General features: G+C 41.9%; 1 protein-coding gene across 1 annotated transcript in view; it reads right to left on the bottom strand.

The window, feature by feature from the left end:
- Positions 1-988: 988 nt before the first annotated feature.
- Positions 989-18,225, bottom strand: part of FAM102B (family with sequence similarity 102 member B) — a 128,200-nt gene continuing 110,963 nt past the window's right edge. Inside the window, exons 10-11 of the mRNA XM_029617897.1 lie at positions 16,239-16,305; positions 989-6,188 (exon numbers count right to left, since the gene is read on the bottom strand). Coding sequence (XP_029473757.1) covers positions 6,146-6,188; positions 16,239-16,305 — 110 coding nt within the window. The 3' untranslated portion in view covers positions 989-6,145. The remainder of the gene's footprint in view (positions 6,189-16,238; positions 16,306-18,225) is intronic.

The raw sequence follows: 18,225 nt of genomic DNA, 5'->3' as shown, positions 1-18,225 counted from the left end.
TGGGGTCATGTGCATTTTCTAGTGCTAAAAATGGGGTCACATTGTGGACTTTTACAGATTGAGAAGCCCTGCTGTACCCATCTTTTCCAGTTTCCCCTCCAGGGCCCCTGCTCTCTAGCTCTCACCCCTTCTACCATATTATGCCTCAGTCTCATGCTGCTGCTGCCACTGCTACCCCACTTCTCCAATGAGATGGAATTCTGGGCCTTTTTTAGCAGCTAGTTCTGAACCTTTCCTCTGCTGCTCGTCTCCCACTAACTTCAGTCTGTGGCACTTCAATCCCTGGCAGCAGCACCAGTTGACATCTATTAGCCCCTTTCCTTGCACTAAGCTTCCCTTATGGCAGGGGTTATCAAGATGTCCACAATGAATATACATGAGAAATTTGCATGCAATGTCTCCACTGTATGCAGATCTATCTCATGCATATTCTGGATATCCTGAAAGCCAGAATGGCTAGGTGTATCCTGAGGACTGGGTTAAGAACCACTGCCCATATGTGCCTGAGCTCCCTAAAGTAATGGTATTCACTTCAAGTCCTAACAAATAGGTCAGGTTCTCTGGATATCATTACTGAATATTCATTAGATGAGATGTGCATGCAAACCTATCAAGCATATTCATTAGTTATATCTTGAAAACCCAATCTGTTTGTGGCCATCAAGGACTGGAAGTGAATACCACCGCCCTAAAGCACCATGGAATTACTTTTACTCAACAAACCTTGCAACAGAAAATCAGAGTAATTCATAGGGAATAGGAAATGACTTAAAATATATTTTGTGTGTCCACATAGCAGCAAATCAAAAATACAAACAAGTAAAAACCTAACAGATTCATTTAAGCCTATAACAAAACTAGAGAGATTTTGAAAAGCACACACAACAGTACTTACCTTTTAATGTGTATTGCACATATGCTTTATAAAGTGTATGTGAAATAAATACAGATCATCAATCCTAAATCCCATTAGTCTCAGAGAGGGGAATAAACACAAATATTTTTTATTTCCTTAAGACTTAAATTTTATTAACATAAGACATCACTTTTACATTATTACAAATACTTTACCATAAAAAAATCAGCTTTCCTAAAAATGTTTATTCTGTCAGTTTCTTTTAAAATTTGTCATTATTTAACAGGGAAGCAAAAGTCATACAGTATCTTCAGGTAGGACGGTAATTCTCCAAGTAACAAATACTACTACTTACTGAATCACTGCATCCTATAAACCAACTGTACACATGTAATGTGCAGTATATCTATAGATAGAATTTTACTGAAATCAAACATGAAACAGATTGTGTTTCCTGTCAATCAGCAGCAACAACTTATCCTACAAACCTGTTTTCAGACAAGAATTTACAAATAACTGGATATATTTTACAGTGATAGCGAACTTCAGTCCCTCAAGTGCCAAAAACAGGCCAGGTTTTCAGGATATCCACAATGAATATGCATCGGAGATTTGCATACAATCATGCAAATTAGCACCACATGCAAATCTCCGATGCATATTCATTGTGGATATCCTGAAAACCTGGCCTGTTTGTGGCACTTGAGGACTGGAGTTTGCCATCACCGGGATATAAGGATGCTAACACAGGCTGCTCATGTCCAGTTTTCTGATGGATATTAGATAAGTCACACAAGCATATGCTACCCTGTCCTTATTCAGGATGATACCACAGGACCCAAATGGAGAAAGTTTTTAGAGAGGAAATGATTAGATTTTCAAAATTTGGGATTGGGGAGGCCAGCATCATGGCTTGTTTCCTTTTTGTCCCATTATCTTGCTGTGAAAGGCACAGACATCCCAGGCTTTTTATTAACACTACTCACAATATTTCCAAATATTTCAATTTATTAATTTTGTTTTCCTCTTTGAAACAGAAACAGCAACATCTACCTTTCCTCTCTAAAATTCCTTCAGTAGGCTTCTGAAATTCTGATTTGATGAGCTTGGATTTTTATGCTTTTAATTTACACTCAAACAGAATTACATTTAGACAATGGATTGTTAAATGAATGAAAATTATAACATTTTATGGTTCAGCTTAATAGTGTCATTCATCTTCATTTTAGTCAAAACAGACAGTGGCCATAACCGAGTGCAATTCAATGCTGACTAAAGAGGAGAGGAAGAGTACACCTTAGAGGTGTTCACTGTGTATAACAGAGGACCTTGGGGACTGCCTCATCCACAAGACACTTAAGAATCAATTCTCTGCTTTACTACTGCATTTTAGAATACAGATGCTGTTATTTAGTAAACAGACCATCCTTGGCTCCTGGCTGAGAAGATCTAAGATGAGGTTGATGAAGTTTCAAGTTAACAGCTCTAGTAAGAGATTCCTCCAAACATTTGTTTGCCAGTTTTCTTGGTTTTACTGCTTTGGGCCTTATCCCTAAATTTCTTGCTTTGGTCCAAAATGTTTAATCTCTTACATTTTTACACTTTTTCATGAGGACTGAAAGGTTTAGCTACTCCCCCTGTTTGTAATGCTCTTCCCATGGTCCTACATTGCAGGTATCTGTGTGATACTCTCCTGGGGTTCTGATAAACACCACCACCAGTTTTCTTCCCTTACACAGTGATGGGTGTGGCTAAATCAAAGGTACCTTTACATTAAGCTGCCAGAAATCTGCCTCCTCTGAGGGGCTATACACAGCTCCACTGAAGTCAGCAGGAGTGAAATACCAATCAGAATAAAAATGTTTCCTATTACTGCTGCTTCTTTGCTCCCATCTCCTAAGCTTACAATTTTCCTCTCAATTTAAGCACAAATTCTACTTAAAAGTCAGGTTCTAGTCAGTCTGGAATTTTTGTGGGCTGGGAGAACGTTATGCACATGTCACATTAATGTACCTTAACTGTCATTTGTTTATAAAATGTAAGATAGCAGCTGCATTAATATTTCCATTGGGCCCTGTGAATCCTCACTATGAGTCAAAATAGAGGAAAGTGGCAAAAAGCTGCAGTTGGTCACCACATTCAATTCCCTGGCACACCACCAGGCTGACCCATTTACATTTAAAATGAGGAGTGAAATGGGCTCTGATGTGAGGTGCCTGGGCTCATAAGGGGCTCATAAGGAGTTCAGTCTAAAAGAGAAGTCCCCTCCAGCCCTCGACCAGCAAGGGTGCCAGAGTCACCTAGGTAAGCCATCTAAAAAGGGGAGTGATGAGGAAAGAGAAAAATTGAAAAGACTGACAGTTTGAAAACATACAACTCGATTAATTTTTTAGGGGAAAAAAAGCTACATTTTTCTCTGCATAGGAAAATTTCACAGCAGCATGGAGGAGATGGTCCTCATCACAAATACACCTGCATAAGAAAACATGTCCACCCTTATTTTTAAGGAATGAAATGATAAACTAATATCTGCAGTTCAAATCCTGCCCACCCAGCTGCACATTTTAGTCTTAAAAATCTCAGTGTGCAGCCATCCTCTTAACTAGTTTTATTCATAGAAGTGTTGAAAAACAAATCTTACTCAGAAGCCTGAAGTAGTTTGCAGCTAAATATCAAATAGAACTTGAGAAATGCATTGCTCTACCTATGTGTACACATCACTCGAAAAATTGTAAAATCTGATCTTAAGGCTACCTTAACCTGTAAGTCATACTTTATACTTTTTATATTTAAAAAAGAAAAAAGATGCCTGCTGAAAAATAAAGCATTTGCTATCAATATCTGATTTTTACCAATAGTTGCTTTCTATATATATTTTCTTTTTTTCTCTTTTTTTCTTTTTTTTTTAACAAAATGCAAATTTACTTTTTACCACACATTTTGAATACTTTTCCCATAGGCTACGATCCAAGTAAAATACTAGCTGAATAAAATGTTCTAAAAACAAAAAATGTATGGGAAATAGAAAAATATTCCTCTTTATTACTCTAATTCAGAAAATAAGGGAAAAGTAGCCACTACTTTCTAAAGAGTTACGTGTAATTCTCTCCTGGACATACATCTGTAACTCTCCCACTCTTTTTAACCGTAATAAGCTCATATCTATTAACTTTCCTTCAATGTACACTTGATAAAACAAATTTAGCATTAACAATATTAGAGGCATTTCAAGCAAACCAACTGAAAACACGTCTGCTACTTGAAATAGGTTGTATAGTATGAAAAGACAGCACTATACACTTAAAAGGAGAAGCTAAGTTGTGCATTTTGTGATGTGAATTTGGTACCTACTCATATGACCACCCTCCTTCCTCTGAGGCCCCATGGATCCCACCGGAACTGAGCTCTGGCAGTAGCTCTAATGGACTCAGCACAGCAGAGGGCTGGATATGCCACACATGAAAAAGTCCTCGTTCTTGCTGAAATTATTTTTGCTTAAAAGTTATCTTCTCCTTTCCAGAGTATATGGAGTACTGTATTTTAGTCATACACCTTCCCCCACCCCCCAATCTAATATTTTAACCTAGATGATCTTGTGTGCTGGTTGTACTGGAATGCCTCTTTAAAAGACTGTACATTCACAAAACTTTAAAAAATATTGCAAACATTAAAAAAAAACTAAAGTTTTTTTTCTTTATCCAGTCCGAGTTTAGAGAAACCATACTTTCTGGAATGATCCAACAAAAAAGGTCTGAATTACCAAAGAAAAATCTGAAACTACCTGTTTAAAAAAAAAAATAGGCAATCCAAAATTAAATGTAACCTACCCTGAATTAACCTATCAGTTCTCTAACCTCATTTCAAATCAAGTTATTCCATTTGTGCATTTATAAGCAGTGTTATCTTTGCAGTCAGAAAGGACTGGTGCAGCAGTGAATGCCAGCCAGCAGAATACATCCTACCATTTCAGCAAAAGTCAGTTTGCCAATGTCTAGGATTGTGGTCTGAGAGGGAGGGGAAGACAATGATACATTTTCAGGGTTCTTGATTTTTGTCTCAGTGGTTTTCCATGTTCCAAAATAAAAGAAAGGCTGAAAGGATGGTACATTGCGATCACTGCATTAAACTGTGCACCAGAGGTCAGTCTGGACTGGAGAGTTTCCTATTCAATTGTCTATTCTGAACATTAAGTTTACAGTATCATGAACATCCTTTTTCTAGGCATTACATATGTGTTCCAGAGGTACTGCGTTATTATTGGTCTCTAAAAAGTGGTGATATTATGCATAGACATTTATGTTTTTCATGCCGAGAGCTCTCCTTAAACCTAAGGATCATGAGTTACATATGTTTTATTAGATCTATTTAAGGAAACTGAATCTGACATCAAATTATGCCTCATGATCTTGGAGGAGCTGGAGTGCAGCTGTTTAATATGTAACTTCCCGATACAAGCTTTGCATTACCTACTCTGGAACAAAATCATTAGAACTGTTTGATGAATTTAAACCTCCAAATCTAAAAAAAAACAAAACACTAAAAAAACCTCACTAGCATCAAAACATACAGCACATCACTGCTTGACCCATTCATGTACTACTTTTTCACCATAATTACTCAAGTTTTCTGTTAAACAATCTTGCTATTTAGATTTAGGTTTAGCTTGTCATTAATTTAGTACCATTAAGATGCAGATTAGACCATATACATGTGTTAAGCTTGGTAGGTCACTATTTGAAAGCACTCTTCCAAGTTTTCTATGTGATGGTATCAATGGCTGGATAACAGATTAACCACTATAACAGATATTTCTGAAAAAAAAAATCTGCATAAGCAGATTAAATGTTTTAAACAGATCTGCTCTGTTACTAAGTTGTATCTATGGTAATACATGTTGCTCTTTATGAAAGACAAACTCCCAAAAGAGCACGTTATTACAGACCATGGATTTCTAGACAAATGGTTTTCAAAGAGATACCACATATTCTTTTCACAAAGATGCTTCAAGTTTACACATAGATAGTAAGAAGAAAATTCCTCCGAATCATGGAAGATTTGGAACAATCACCTATACACTTTCACAAGGTATACAGAGCTACTGACTGCTTCAGTACAGCAGCAGGTGTTACAGTCCGAGGCACTCTAAAGGTGCATTCTGCCCAAGGCTGCCTGGCATTCTGTGAAGCCTTAGCTAATCTTCTCTACTTAAGCATTTTACACCAGTTCTGACACTGAAATTCAACCAGATTATTCACTCCACAATTTCATGAGAAATCCAGGTTGGCTCTTCTAGCGTTTAATCACCACTTGTTCGTATGATCCAGCTCCCATTCTGAAACAAGTTTCAAACAAAAAAGTCATTCCTTCACTTTAATCAGATTCATTGTTGAGATAAAAAGAATGATGACAGGACTGACTGGTTTTCACAGACTACTCCACGACTTTTGCTTTCATTAAATATGTCCTCTTGGACCGTGCACAACACAAACTTTGAAAAAACGTCTATGCCATTTCACATAAGGGAATGTATGCTAAAGGAACTGAGAAACAGAACAAAAGGCACTGCATTTTGCTGTGAAGTCAACAAATGTTTATCTTACATGCAGAACTATACATTTTATCCATCATGTATGGCCGCCTTCTGAATCTTACATACATATTTCAGACCTAACCTCATATATATGGATTTTTCAGTTCTAAGTTTGTAAGAAAACACTTCCCCAATTTCAAAACTTGCCTAGGATTTGGGCAGCTATTTGCATACCAGTAAAATATGGAACAGTGGTTCACTGGGGTATTTCTCAAATATAAAAATAAATTAGTTCTGAATGTTTTAGCATCATAAATCCCAGACATCTTTAGCTAGCCAACTTTCTTGCAGTTATTAGTCTTTCTGATGGGAATGGTCTGATATGTGGGTTAAGGCACTACCTGACCTTTAATTAATAAGCTATGTCGAGAGGTGGAGGCATTGCAAAACAAGGTACCCAGAGGAATAGCGGTGTGAGGGAAGCCTGCACTGTTTGGACCAGTACTCTTCCTATTTTCTGGATAAATGAAGGATTTAAAAGGTAAACGGCCGCATTCCACCAGGTGTCGCGCGCAGTGCACCGAAGGGGTGCGCCAAAGGGGCACTCCCCTTTGTGCACCCCTTCGTGCAATCCTTTCTGCTACGCTTATCTTAATTCCCTTAAGTTTTCCTTTGTTAATTAACCTTTTTCATAGTGTTTAGTAATCCTTTGTTTATTAAATATGTTCAATGTATTTGACTTAGGAAACCTATTTTCCTGCATACTCTGTTTTTAATGTAAACCAGTATGATTTGTATCTGATACAAGAATGTCGGTATATAAAAATGCAAAATAAAATAAATTTTTTTTGCAAGTGCTATTAGCGTAGTAGTTTCATGATTACTGAAATCTGTGAGAAAATGCAAACAAAAATGTGTATATTGTACCTTATTATTTATTTATTTATTTATTTAATTTCTTTTCCTATACCGATGCTCAAGACTAGGTCTTATCGTACCGGTTTACAATGTAACTGAGGGGAAACCAATTAACATCAAGGTAGAAAGTAAAGTTACATTAAACAGGGAGCATAAAACCTGGGCAATGGAAGACAGTGCAGAGTTTAAACTAAGAAACAATTAGAGAGAGATAAATATATAAATCAACAAAAACTGTAAGATACAAAAACATAGGTTTGTTCTAGGCAGTTATTAGCCTGGTATGTCCAGAGGGAGAAGGAAAGGGTGAGGTTGGGTGGGGGGAAGGGATTGGGGAGGGGTGGGGGAGTGAGAGTCAGTGATGGTTGAGGAGATCCTTCAGCGGTAGGCTTCTGCGAAAAGCCAGGTTTTCAATTTCTTTCTGAAAGTGTTTATAAAACACTGTTTTATAAACACTTTCATTTTTATTTTCATTTTATTAAAGTTTTTATTTTCATTTTATTAAAGTGTTTAATAAACACTGAAAGTGTTTATTAAAAAGTGTTATATTGTTAAGGGGCACTTCAATTTAGCTTGCTCAAAAACTCATCTACATTTTAATGTTATACAGCTCCAGAAAGTTTTAACCAATGTCAAATACTCCAAGAGAAAAAATGGTTTTTAGTTTAAAAAAAAATTTATTTACCGTATTTTTCGCTCCATAAGATGCACTTTTTTCCCCACAAAAGTGGATGGAAAATGTCTGTACATCTTATGGAGCAAAAACAAAAAAAACCTAACTACAACCCCCCACCCTCCTGACCCCCTCAAAGATCTGCCAAAAGTCCCTGGTGGTCCAGTGGGGGGGTCGGGGAGCGATCTCCTGCACTTGGGCCGTCGGCTGCCAGTAATCAAAATGGCGCCGATGGCCCTTTGCCCTTACTATGTCACAGGGGCTGCCGGTGCCATTGGTCGGCCCCTGTCACATGGTAGGACCAACGGACAGCCGGTGCCATCTTGGCATGGGCCGTCCATGGGGAATGGACCAAAATGGCCCTCCCAAGACCCGAAAACGAAATGGAGCCAAAAAAAATTTTATGCACTCCCCTAATTTGCTCCATAAGATGCACAGACGCCTGGGAACAGAGCCGGTTTAGCACACCATTTTTTTTTTTTTTTAAATTTTCCCCCTCTGAATACTAGGTGCGTCTTGTGGTCAGGTGCGTCTTATGGAGCGAAAAATTCGGTAATTCATGATTTAGTGCTTGGCACATATAGGAAAATTGGTTCTTCTCTGCTAAATTTTCATTCCTGTAGTACCATGGATCAGTCCAGACCCTGGGTTATGTCACCAATCCAGCAGAGGGAGGCAGAGAAACATTCTGACGTAAACCCTGGGGTGTCACCTGCAGTCCATCAGTATTGAACGATATCAAAGCAGAAATGTAACCACTAAAATACTAACTAGCTATCTAAACGCTATAACATACTTCCAACTCACAAATCCTAAATGGAAGCAGAATCCCAAAAACCATGGGAATAAACAAGAAACATTAAGAAAAGTAGACAGCATGAAAAGCTGTTTATAAACCAAAACAGTGAATGAGCGGACTCTCTGAAAAGATAATTGCCATACACAAATGGCGGGCATCTGGACTGATCCATGGTACTACAGGAACGAAAATTAGCATGTAAGATCCAGGTATATACAGGGAAAGGAAAATTGGATCAGTCTACACCCTGGGATGTACCAGAGCTGTTTTACTTGGGGTGGGACCCAGAGAGTCCCGCTCGGAGGACACACTCTCCGAAGGCTGCCGAACTTGGAGCCTGGACATCTAAGCGGTAAAGACGAGCAAAAGTGTGTAAGACTTCCAAGTCGCTGCCTTACAAATCTCCTGAGGAGAAACTAGTTGACATTCCACAAAGGACGTAGTTTGCGACCTAGTGGAATGAGCTCTCAAACCTTCAGGAAGATCTTGACGAGCCAGAAGATAAGCTGACTGAATTGTCTCTTTTAAACAACGAACAATTGTAGCCTTGGAAACATTATGACCCTTACGAGGGCCACTCCACAGAACAAAAATGATCAGACAATCGAAAACTGTTGGTAACGTCAAGATAACGTAACAGCATACGTCGCACATCCAATTTCTTGAGATCCTTAGAGGAAGGATCCATACGATCTAAACACGGAAAGCAGGAAGCTCTATCGACTGATTCAAATGAAAAGAAGATACAACCTTGGGCAAAAAAAGAAGGCACAGTCCGTAATGAAATTCCCATATCGGAAATTCTAAGAAATGGCTCTCTGCAAGACAAGGCCTATAACTCCAAAATTCTACGAGCTGAAGAGATGGCCACAAGGAAAACCGCTTTCAACATAAGATCTTTCAAAGTCGCATGTTTAATGGGTTCAAAGGGGCCACACACAGATCCCTAAGAACCAAATTCAAACTCCATGCAGGACAAGGGTTCCAGAACGGAGGACATAGATGTTGTGCGCCTTTGAGAAAATGCGCTACATCCGGATGCGTGGCCAAGGATAATCCCCAAACCTTACCCCGAAAACATCCAAGAGCTGCAACTTGGACACGTAAGGAACTGCAGGACAAACCTTTCGCTAAACCATCTTGTAAAAAAGATTAAATATCTGATACAGAAGAGTGCACCGGATCTAATTGGTGTTCAATACATCATGACTCAAAACCTTTCCACACCCTCGCATAAGCCACAGATGTAGAAGGTTTACAAGAACGTAATAAAGTAGTTACCACAGCATCGGAATAACCTTTGTTCTTTATCAGACGCCTCTCAAAAGCCATGCCGCTAGAGAGAAGCGTTCGACCTCTTCCAAACAAACCGGACCCCGAGACAAAAGGCACGGCAGATCCCGAAATCGTATTGAACCGTCCAACGCTAGGCTGACCACGAACCACGGATGGCGTGGCCACTCCGGAGCCACTAAAACAAAGTCAACTCACTGAAGCTCTATCCGACATAGGACCTTGCCGATCAGAGGCCAGGGTGCAAACACAGAGAAGAACATCCTTTGGTCAAGGAAGTACCAGAGCGTCCATGCCTTCTGCTCCTCTTTCCCTCCTGCGGCTGAAGAACCAAGGGGTCTTGGAATTCTGGAATGTTGTCATGAGATCCACTGCCGGTGTGGACCATCTGTTGCATATCAACTGATAGGCTTCTTCGCACAGCTCCCACTCCCCTGGGTCGAGGTGACGACTGAGGAAGTCAGCTTGAATGTAGTCTACCCCAGCAATGTGTGAGGCTGCGATGCTGAGCAGATGTTGTTCCACCCAGGTGATCAGCTGTTGCGCTTCCTGCGCTACCAGGAATTTTCGAGTTCCTCCCTGACGGTTGATGTACGCTACCGTGGTCGCATTGTCTGAAAGAATCCGTACCGACTTCCCGCATAGGAAAGGTTGAAGAGGGATTAAGGCCAAACGTACCGCTCTGGTCTCTAACTGATTGTTCGACCACTGCGCTTCTTCTTCGGACCACTGACCTTGAACAGATGTTTTCTGACATACCGCTCCCCAGCCTGAAAGACTGGCATCAGTGGTGACCACAGTCCATTCTGGAATCTCTAGAGATACTCCCTGCCGTAGATTGACCGGCTGTAACCACCAATCCAGGCTTAAACGAACCTTCTCTGTAAGGGAAAGGGGAAAGTGGTATAGTTCCGAAACCAGATTCCAGCATGAAAGCAATGCAGACTGAAGTGGCCTCATATGCACAAAGGCCCAGGGAACCAACTCCAGAGTAGAGGTCATTGAGCCTAAGACTGTCAAGTAATCCCGTACACATGGTATAGGAATGGATAGTAAGTTTCGGATTTGCATTTGAAGCTTGAGAAGGCGATGTTCTGGAGGGAACACTTTCCCTTGACGACTAGAGTCTAACAATGCACCCAGAAACTCCAGAGACTGGGAAGGGACTAGGTGACTCTTGTCCTTGTTGATCACCCAGCCTAGAGACTGCAAAAGGTCGATGACCCTGTTGATCGTTGAGCAACAAAGATCCCAACTTCGCTCAAACTAACCAGTCGTCCAGGTACGGATGCACCAACAGGCCCTCCTTCCTGAGTTGTGCGGCCACCACAATCATTACCTTGGTAAATGTTCTGGGAGCTGTGGCTAACCCAAATGGGAGAGCCCTGAATTAATAATGCTGCCCTAGAATGCAAAACCTGAGAAACTTCTGATGATCGGAACGAATGCTGATGTGAAGATAAGCCTCAGTGAGGTCGAGATACACTAGATATTCTCCCCTGTGTACCGAAGCTACGACAGACCAGAGAGTTTCCATTCGAAACTTGGAATCCGTAGGCAACGGTTGACTCTTGAGATCGGGAATGGGACGAAAGATTCCTTCCTTTTTTGGAAGGACAAAGAAAATTGAATAACGACCCCTCCGATGTTCTGATGTTGGAACTGGAACTATAGCTCCGAGGTTGCTCAAACACTGCAGAGAGTCCTTTATTACGTGACGTTTTTCCAAGTAAGAACATGGTGAAATTAGAAACCGGTGAAGCCGCCGAACAAAATCTAAAGCGTAACCTTGATTTATCACTGAGATAACCCACTGATCCACCGTCCATCTGGCCCATTCCCCGCAAAACAGGGACAATCTGCCCCCTATAACCGGAACCGGGGAAAGGACCAGCCATATCTCATTGGGCAGACTTTGAGCCACCTGAGGCTTGGGAAGTTCCAGGTCTTCCGAAGCGGTGGCCACGAAAGGACTGAGGCCAATTCTGTTGTCTACCCGAAGACTGCTTAGCAGGTGCAGCCAAAGGACGAGAAGAAAAATCTTCAAACAGACCGAAAACGAGAGCAGGATGAGAAAGAGCTTAGAGGTCTAGGATGATCCTCTGGTAATTTGTGAATCTTATTCTCACCTAAGGACAAAATTAAATCTTCCAATTCCTTACCAAAGAGCAATTTTCCCTTAAAGGGTAAAGCCCCTAACTGAGCTTTTGAGGATGCGTCTGCAGACCAATTCCTCAACCAGAGGAGTCTGCGAGCCGATACTAAAAGCCACAATAGAGCAAGCCGAGGTCCTGAGGAGATCATATAAAGTATCTGCGCTGTAAGCAACTGTAGCCTCCAATCGACCAGCTTGTGCTACCTCCCTCAGAGAGGGAAGAATTGTTTTGTAATGCCTGGACCCACCGCAGGCCAGCTCGCAAAGCCAAGCTACTACACATGGCCGCCCGTACACCCAGAGCAGAAACATAAAAAATTTGCTTGAGCTGAACCTCCAGTTTACGATCCTGTAGATCTTTAAGAGCCATAGCTCCCGTCACTGGAATAGTCGTCCTCTTATTTATTTATTTATTTGATTTTATATACCGACAACCGTTTGCACATCGTGCCGGTTTACAGATAACTTATAACAAATAATATATAGGCAAAGCCTTTACAAGGAACAGTTTGTAACATAAATGCAGTAACATGGCAATTAACTAGATAAATAAGGAGGGAAGGGTAGGGATATACGAGACAAAAGGAGGGGGGAGGGGGAGGGGTGAAAATGGAAAACATAGGGAAAAGATATGTACAGGGGTTCGAGGAACAATTAATATGTACATAGGTTATATACAAAGTTTTTGTTTTTTTTTGTTTAGGTTTGAAGCTCCTTGGAGGGGGTGGGTGTCGGGTGTAGGTCCTGAGGGGGAGTGTTGGTGAGAGGTGGTGGTCGGGTTAGGGTGTTAGTAAGAGATGAAGATGATTGGGGGTATGCTTGGAGGAAGAGCCAGGTTTTGAGTTTCTTTTTGAAAGTGGGTGTGGAGGTTTCGGTACGTAGGTCAAGAGGCATAGAGTTCCAGAGGGAAGGGCCTGCGAGAGAGAGGGCCCTATTGGTGGTGGAGATGAGTCTTGTGGATTTTATGGAAGGGGGGATAAGGGTTCCACGGAGAGAGGAGCGGGTGGGTCTTGTGGAGATACGAGGGAGGAAAGGTGGGTTTAGCCAATTGACAGTTGACACAGCGGCATCCTCAGGTAATGGATATAGCTTTTCCATAGCTCGTGCTACCTTAAGACCTAATTCAGGAGTGTCCCACTCCTGGTACAAAAGGTCAGTGAGAAAGATGAAAAGGAAAGGATGTCGTCGGACCCCTAAGGCCTAACAACACTGGGTTGATATTACCCATCCGAGAATCCTTCATTGGAGCCTCCAGACTCAATTCAAGTAAAATTGCCGGAATCAAAGGACTAAGTTCCTCCCTTCTAAAAAGGCGGACTACTTTGGGATCATCCCCATCCGCTCTGTGAGGGTCAGAACTACTGCCCAAAGCAGGATCTCCACAGAGATCCCCGTCCGGCAGGCACTTGTCCAGGACAGGCAAAGTGTCATGTTCAGAATCTTCTGTAGTAGAAAAAATAGACTGATCTGGGCCTGAGCGAAGGGGACGCTTCGGAGCTGGCCTAGCACCAAAATCGCTTGGTCTCACCCGTTTGGAGGAGCGGCGCTTTAGACCCTGCCCAGATGAGTGGTCCCTGCATTTTCTATGAAACTTCCTGGACTTATAAGCCTTACGAAGAAAACGAATAAAATCCCTTGAGAAGGAGGAAGAAGAATAATAATTTGAAACCTCCTCAAGGCTCTCATCACATAAACCTACCCCTGTCTCTCGCGGCTTGACCCCCCCCCAAGGGACCGCCGGCTGTGGCAACAAGGGAGGCAGGTCCGGAGCTCACTGAATAACTTGTTGTGTCGCCGCCCTCATAGAACTTAAAACAGCTTCCATTCCTGCACTGCAGCGAAACGGGTCCGGGGTAGGGGAGCAGCCGTGCCGAGGTTTCGGGGCCACGCCACGTCTTTCTCCGGCAAATTAGACGAGCCTTCCCCCCAGGGAGGCAGGCAGAACAGAGACTCTCTCTGGAGAGACGCGCGGCATTGTGAAGAAAAAATGGCACGAATTTAAAAGAATAAAATAAACCCCGGCGAAAAACAAAAAAGCACGGCACCGCTGAACACAGAAAAGGTAAGTAAACCACAATACAGCTGCCAGTAGAAACAAAAAGCAAAAGGAAAAAAAAATTTTTTTTTTACCTGACCAAATGCCACCACGGGATCTGCTCCAAGTAGGGTGAGTGAGGCGGGCCCCCCGGTATCACCCCTGCCAGGAGTGGTTGCTGGGTACAAACCTCCCCAACTCCAGCGGCCTCAGAACCAGGAGGGATAGTCCCTTCAGAACCTCCCAACCTCCTGGGAGGCAGTGAGACGGCCAGTAAGAAAAGATACACTTTTTTTTTTTTCAAATAACTTAAATTAATAGAACAGCCTCTCACAAATAGAGATAGAAAGCCTACTAAAATTGACTCCTAAACTACCTGACTAGAAAAAAAAACTACCACAGACTGCAGGGTTAGGCACGTCCACCTCTGTTGGGAGACAGAGAAATACTGATGGACTGCAGGTGGCACCCCAGGAATTACGTCAGAGTCAGTAGAATGTTTCTCTGCCTCCCTCTGCTGGATTGGTGACAATACCCAGGGTCTGGACTGATCCAGGTACGTACAGGGAACAAGCGTATTCTTGCTCCCTTATTAGAAGCGCTCACAATCCTGTTGAGCACTTGCAGTGAGCATAAGACGATAGATATATGTCAGGACACCTGGGGACCGATGTAATAAGGTGCACTGAAGCTGCCGAGGATTTGTGCACGTGTTTTCCCATGCAAAGCCCTATATGGGATGTAAAAAGGGTTTTGTGTGGGGGAAAAAAGCGCAAATGAATGCGCTTACAGACCCACGGTTTTTCCTGCATGAATGCATGCTAACGGCATGCAAAGGAGGTGATTAGGTAATCATAAGCAATGCAGGGAGCCGTGCTAATGTTAGTGCGGATTTTTTACAGCCATGGTCAGGGCACGAGTTAAGTGTCAGCGCAGACTTGGGGGCCATTTTATTCCATTGCTTGCATTGGTGTGTGGATGTGTGTCCGTGCAGCTCTGGTGTGATTTCTATGATGGAGATTTCTGATTGTATAAATCACCCATGAAAACATTTGCCATTTTTTCTGTAACATTTATTCACATTAATAAAAATAAATTCCAGGTACATACTTTTACTGAAAAGGGAGACGTGTTCGCACCCAGATTCATGATTAGGTAGGCACTTTTCAGGGTGCCCTAGCGTACATATTGGTAATTAGCTAAGTACCTTTCTGGGCATCCAATCATCTAGATTTGCGACCCGAGCAGCCAGATACATGCCCAGAAAAGCACCTAGCTCATCGCCCGAGCGGCAAGATAAGCTAGACACCTTTCTGGGCACCTCAGATTCGCAACCAGCTGAGTGCTTAGCTCAGTGCCTGAGGCACAAGATTAGCTAAGGCGCCTTTCTGGGTGCCAGAGCATCCAGATTCGCTCCCAACTGAGTGCCTATGTCAGCACCCAAGCTTCGAGCTGGCGCTCAGCTGGGCACCACTCTCACTGCCATGCAGTTACCACCATTCACTTTTATGCGCAGATTATCGGTGCAGCTTTTCTACGCGGATGCGGCCACTTATTACATAAGGTCTTACCACGCTCAGGTACGCGCATTTCTTAGTGTGTGCGTGGATTTCTGCAAGCAAATCATTTGCATAATTTTTTTTTTTTTTTTACATCCTGTGGAAGCAGCAGCTTTAGCCGTGTGCTGTGATCAAAACCTGCGCACATAACTACCGCATGTTTTGCCACGGGTCTTATTACATTTGCCCCCTAGACTCCAGAAGAAATTAGCCTTTTAATAAGTTAAAATCTTCTCCTGAGAATGCACTGCATCATATTTTAGCATTATACATCGTCAAGTAACATTTCATCTAAACATTTCAAATTAGCTACATAAAACTCTTTAAAGGGCAGAAACTCACCATCTTAAGGGGTTAAAGTACTTATGAAAAATCAATTACTTCTAGTAAGTGCATTTCTATTCCTGAACAGCTCTATACCTGTTTGGTAGATGGCTTCCAAGGGCAGTGCTCCCACCAGGTCCCACAAATAATCGTAATCCTTCCTCTGAACCATCAAAAATACAAATACAAAGGGTCAGAAAAATATTCTCAAACACAATTATAAAAATATTTTCTTCCAAATATTTTCAAACAATGTATTAAAAAAACAGCAAATCAAAAACAAATGGTTCTGAGTTAAACACATTTACCAGGGAAGAATTCGTCGAGAACATGAAATCTTTCCATGTGCATTTTAGTGTGCTGCCATAGTGACTTCCCTCTGGAGCTACATTCAAAATACCTTACATTAACCAACCAGCTAAATGTGCAGAAAAGGTTAAGATTCTAGGGTGAAACAATTTTTAAGTATGTTTTCAGCAAAAGGAGGAGACGGTCATCTTCAAGATCCTACTTAAAATATATGTGCACTGCAGCCAAGTACAACAATGCATTAGCTGAGTTTTGACCGATATCAAACATCTGACTTCAGCAGCTTGGTGACAGAAACAAAGATTAGAGGCTAGAAGTGTTCGCTAATGCGCTGTTCAATTTATCTAGATATAAACTCTTCCACAGCACTACTATGAGCATGTATACTGTCCTTGCTTATATTAAAGGCAAATCGGATGCAGCAGGAAGGTCCAGGACAAATCATGGAAAAGTGGGGAAAAGTGCTGTGTATCTGAGTGGGTGAAGAACAGAGAAGGGGAAATTGCAGAGAAGAATCAAAGGAAAAGGTCAAAAAGTGGGAAAAAGTCTAACATTGCCATGTGTCACATGGGAGGAAGGGTCCGAGTAAAGGCAGGAAGAAGGGACCTAAGAGCAGCAGCAGAGGCAGAGCCTGGAGGAGGAATCCAGATTTTGATGGGCGCAAGGAATGATAGCATCATATTAAGGAAAAGGTAAAGAGCAGCGGCAAGTTTTATTAGACAATTCCAACAGGTGACAGAGCAGGTGGAGGCTTGGTTACAGCAGGGGTTCTCGAGATACACCCAAGCCACTCAGATTTTCAGGCTGAATATACACTGAGCTATGCATAGCTTAAAAAATAGCCTGGCTGGGTGTGTCCTGAAGATTGGGTGAGAAGGGCCAAGGATGCACAATTGGCAACACTGAAATATGGTAATGGTATCACAGCAGATAGGTATAACAAAATACAAGTCAGAAAGCATGGACACAGGCATGAGGGATAGTATGGCATAAACCCTGACTGGCAAACTGGATCAAAAGAACTTGTTGGTTTCAGCTTCACTTTTTATCTAACGACTAAAAAGCGAGAAGTGAGGCCTATATGCAAGTAACTGATTTTTTTTTTTTTATTCAAGAGCTTCTGTATCCTTCATTCAAGGAGAGAGTGAGAGAACAAGAAAAAAATAATTCTCCTAGGACAAGCAGGATGGGTGACATCATCAGATGGAGCCCAGCACGGAACTTTGATCTCAAAGAATTCTAGAGCTTTCAAATATGCCCTACTGAGCATGTGCAGCTGTAGTTATCACCCTGCCCCCCCCAGGCAGGAGCCCAGGACCACAGCCTCCCCTCCTGCTTGCCAGTCACACCTGTTACAGGTAAGCAACTCTGCTTTATGGTGTGTTAAACAGATAATTTGTTCAACCTGAGAATTCAACTTCATGTTACTTTTTGTGTCAACCTTGAGTGTCACAGAGCTTAATATTAGGCTTCCATGAATTATAATGCCAGGAATTTACAGGCACCTCCTGAGTCACTCACTACTCCAACATTATCAATATTGTTTCTGAGTCTGTACTTTTGGCCTGTTTGCTTGAAATAAGACCTTCCACAGAAAGTCTTAATAGAGTTTGCTGTTCTTACGTACCAAGCCCTGTTACAAGATCTTCTAGCCTTCCACTGTTTGCATGTGTAACTGCTGAACTAATGCCTTGGGTATAACTTCCACACCCCCTTCAATTAGCATCTTGGTCTACAAAAGAATTGACTGTCCAGGCCAGGAAATAAACTAAAC

This window comes from Rhinatrema bivittatum, chromosome 10 (genome assembly GCF_901001135.1).
Source record: "Rhinatrema bivittatum chromosome 10, aRhiBiv1.1, whole genome shotgun sequence".
Lineage (NCBI taxonomy): Eukaryota > Metazoa > Chordata > Amphibia > Gymnophiona > Rhinatrematidae > Rhinatrema > Rhinatrema bivittatum.
Note: the sequence above shows the minus strand (reverse complement) of the source record. Positions and strands in the feature narration are given on the sequence as shown.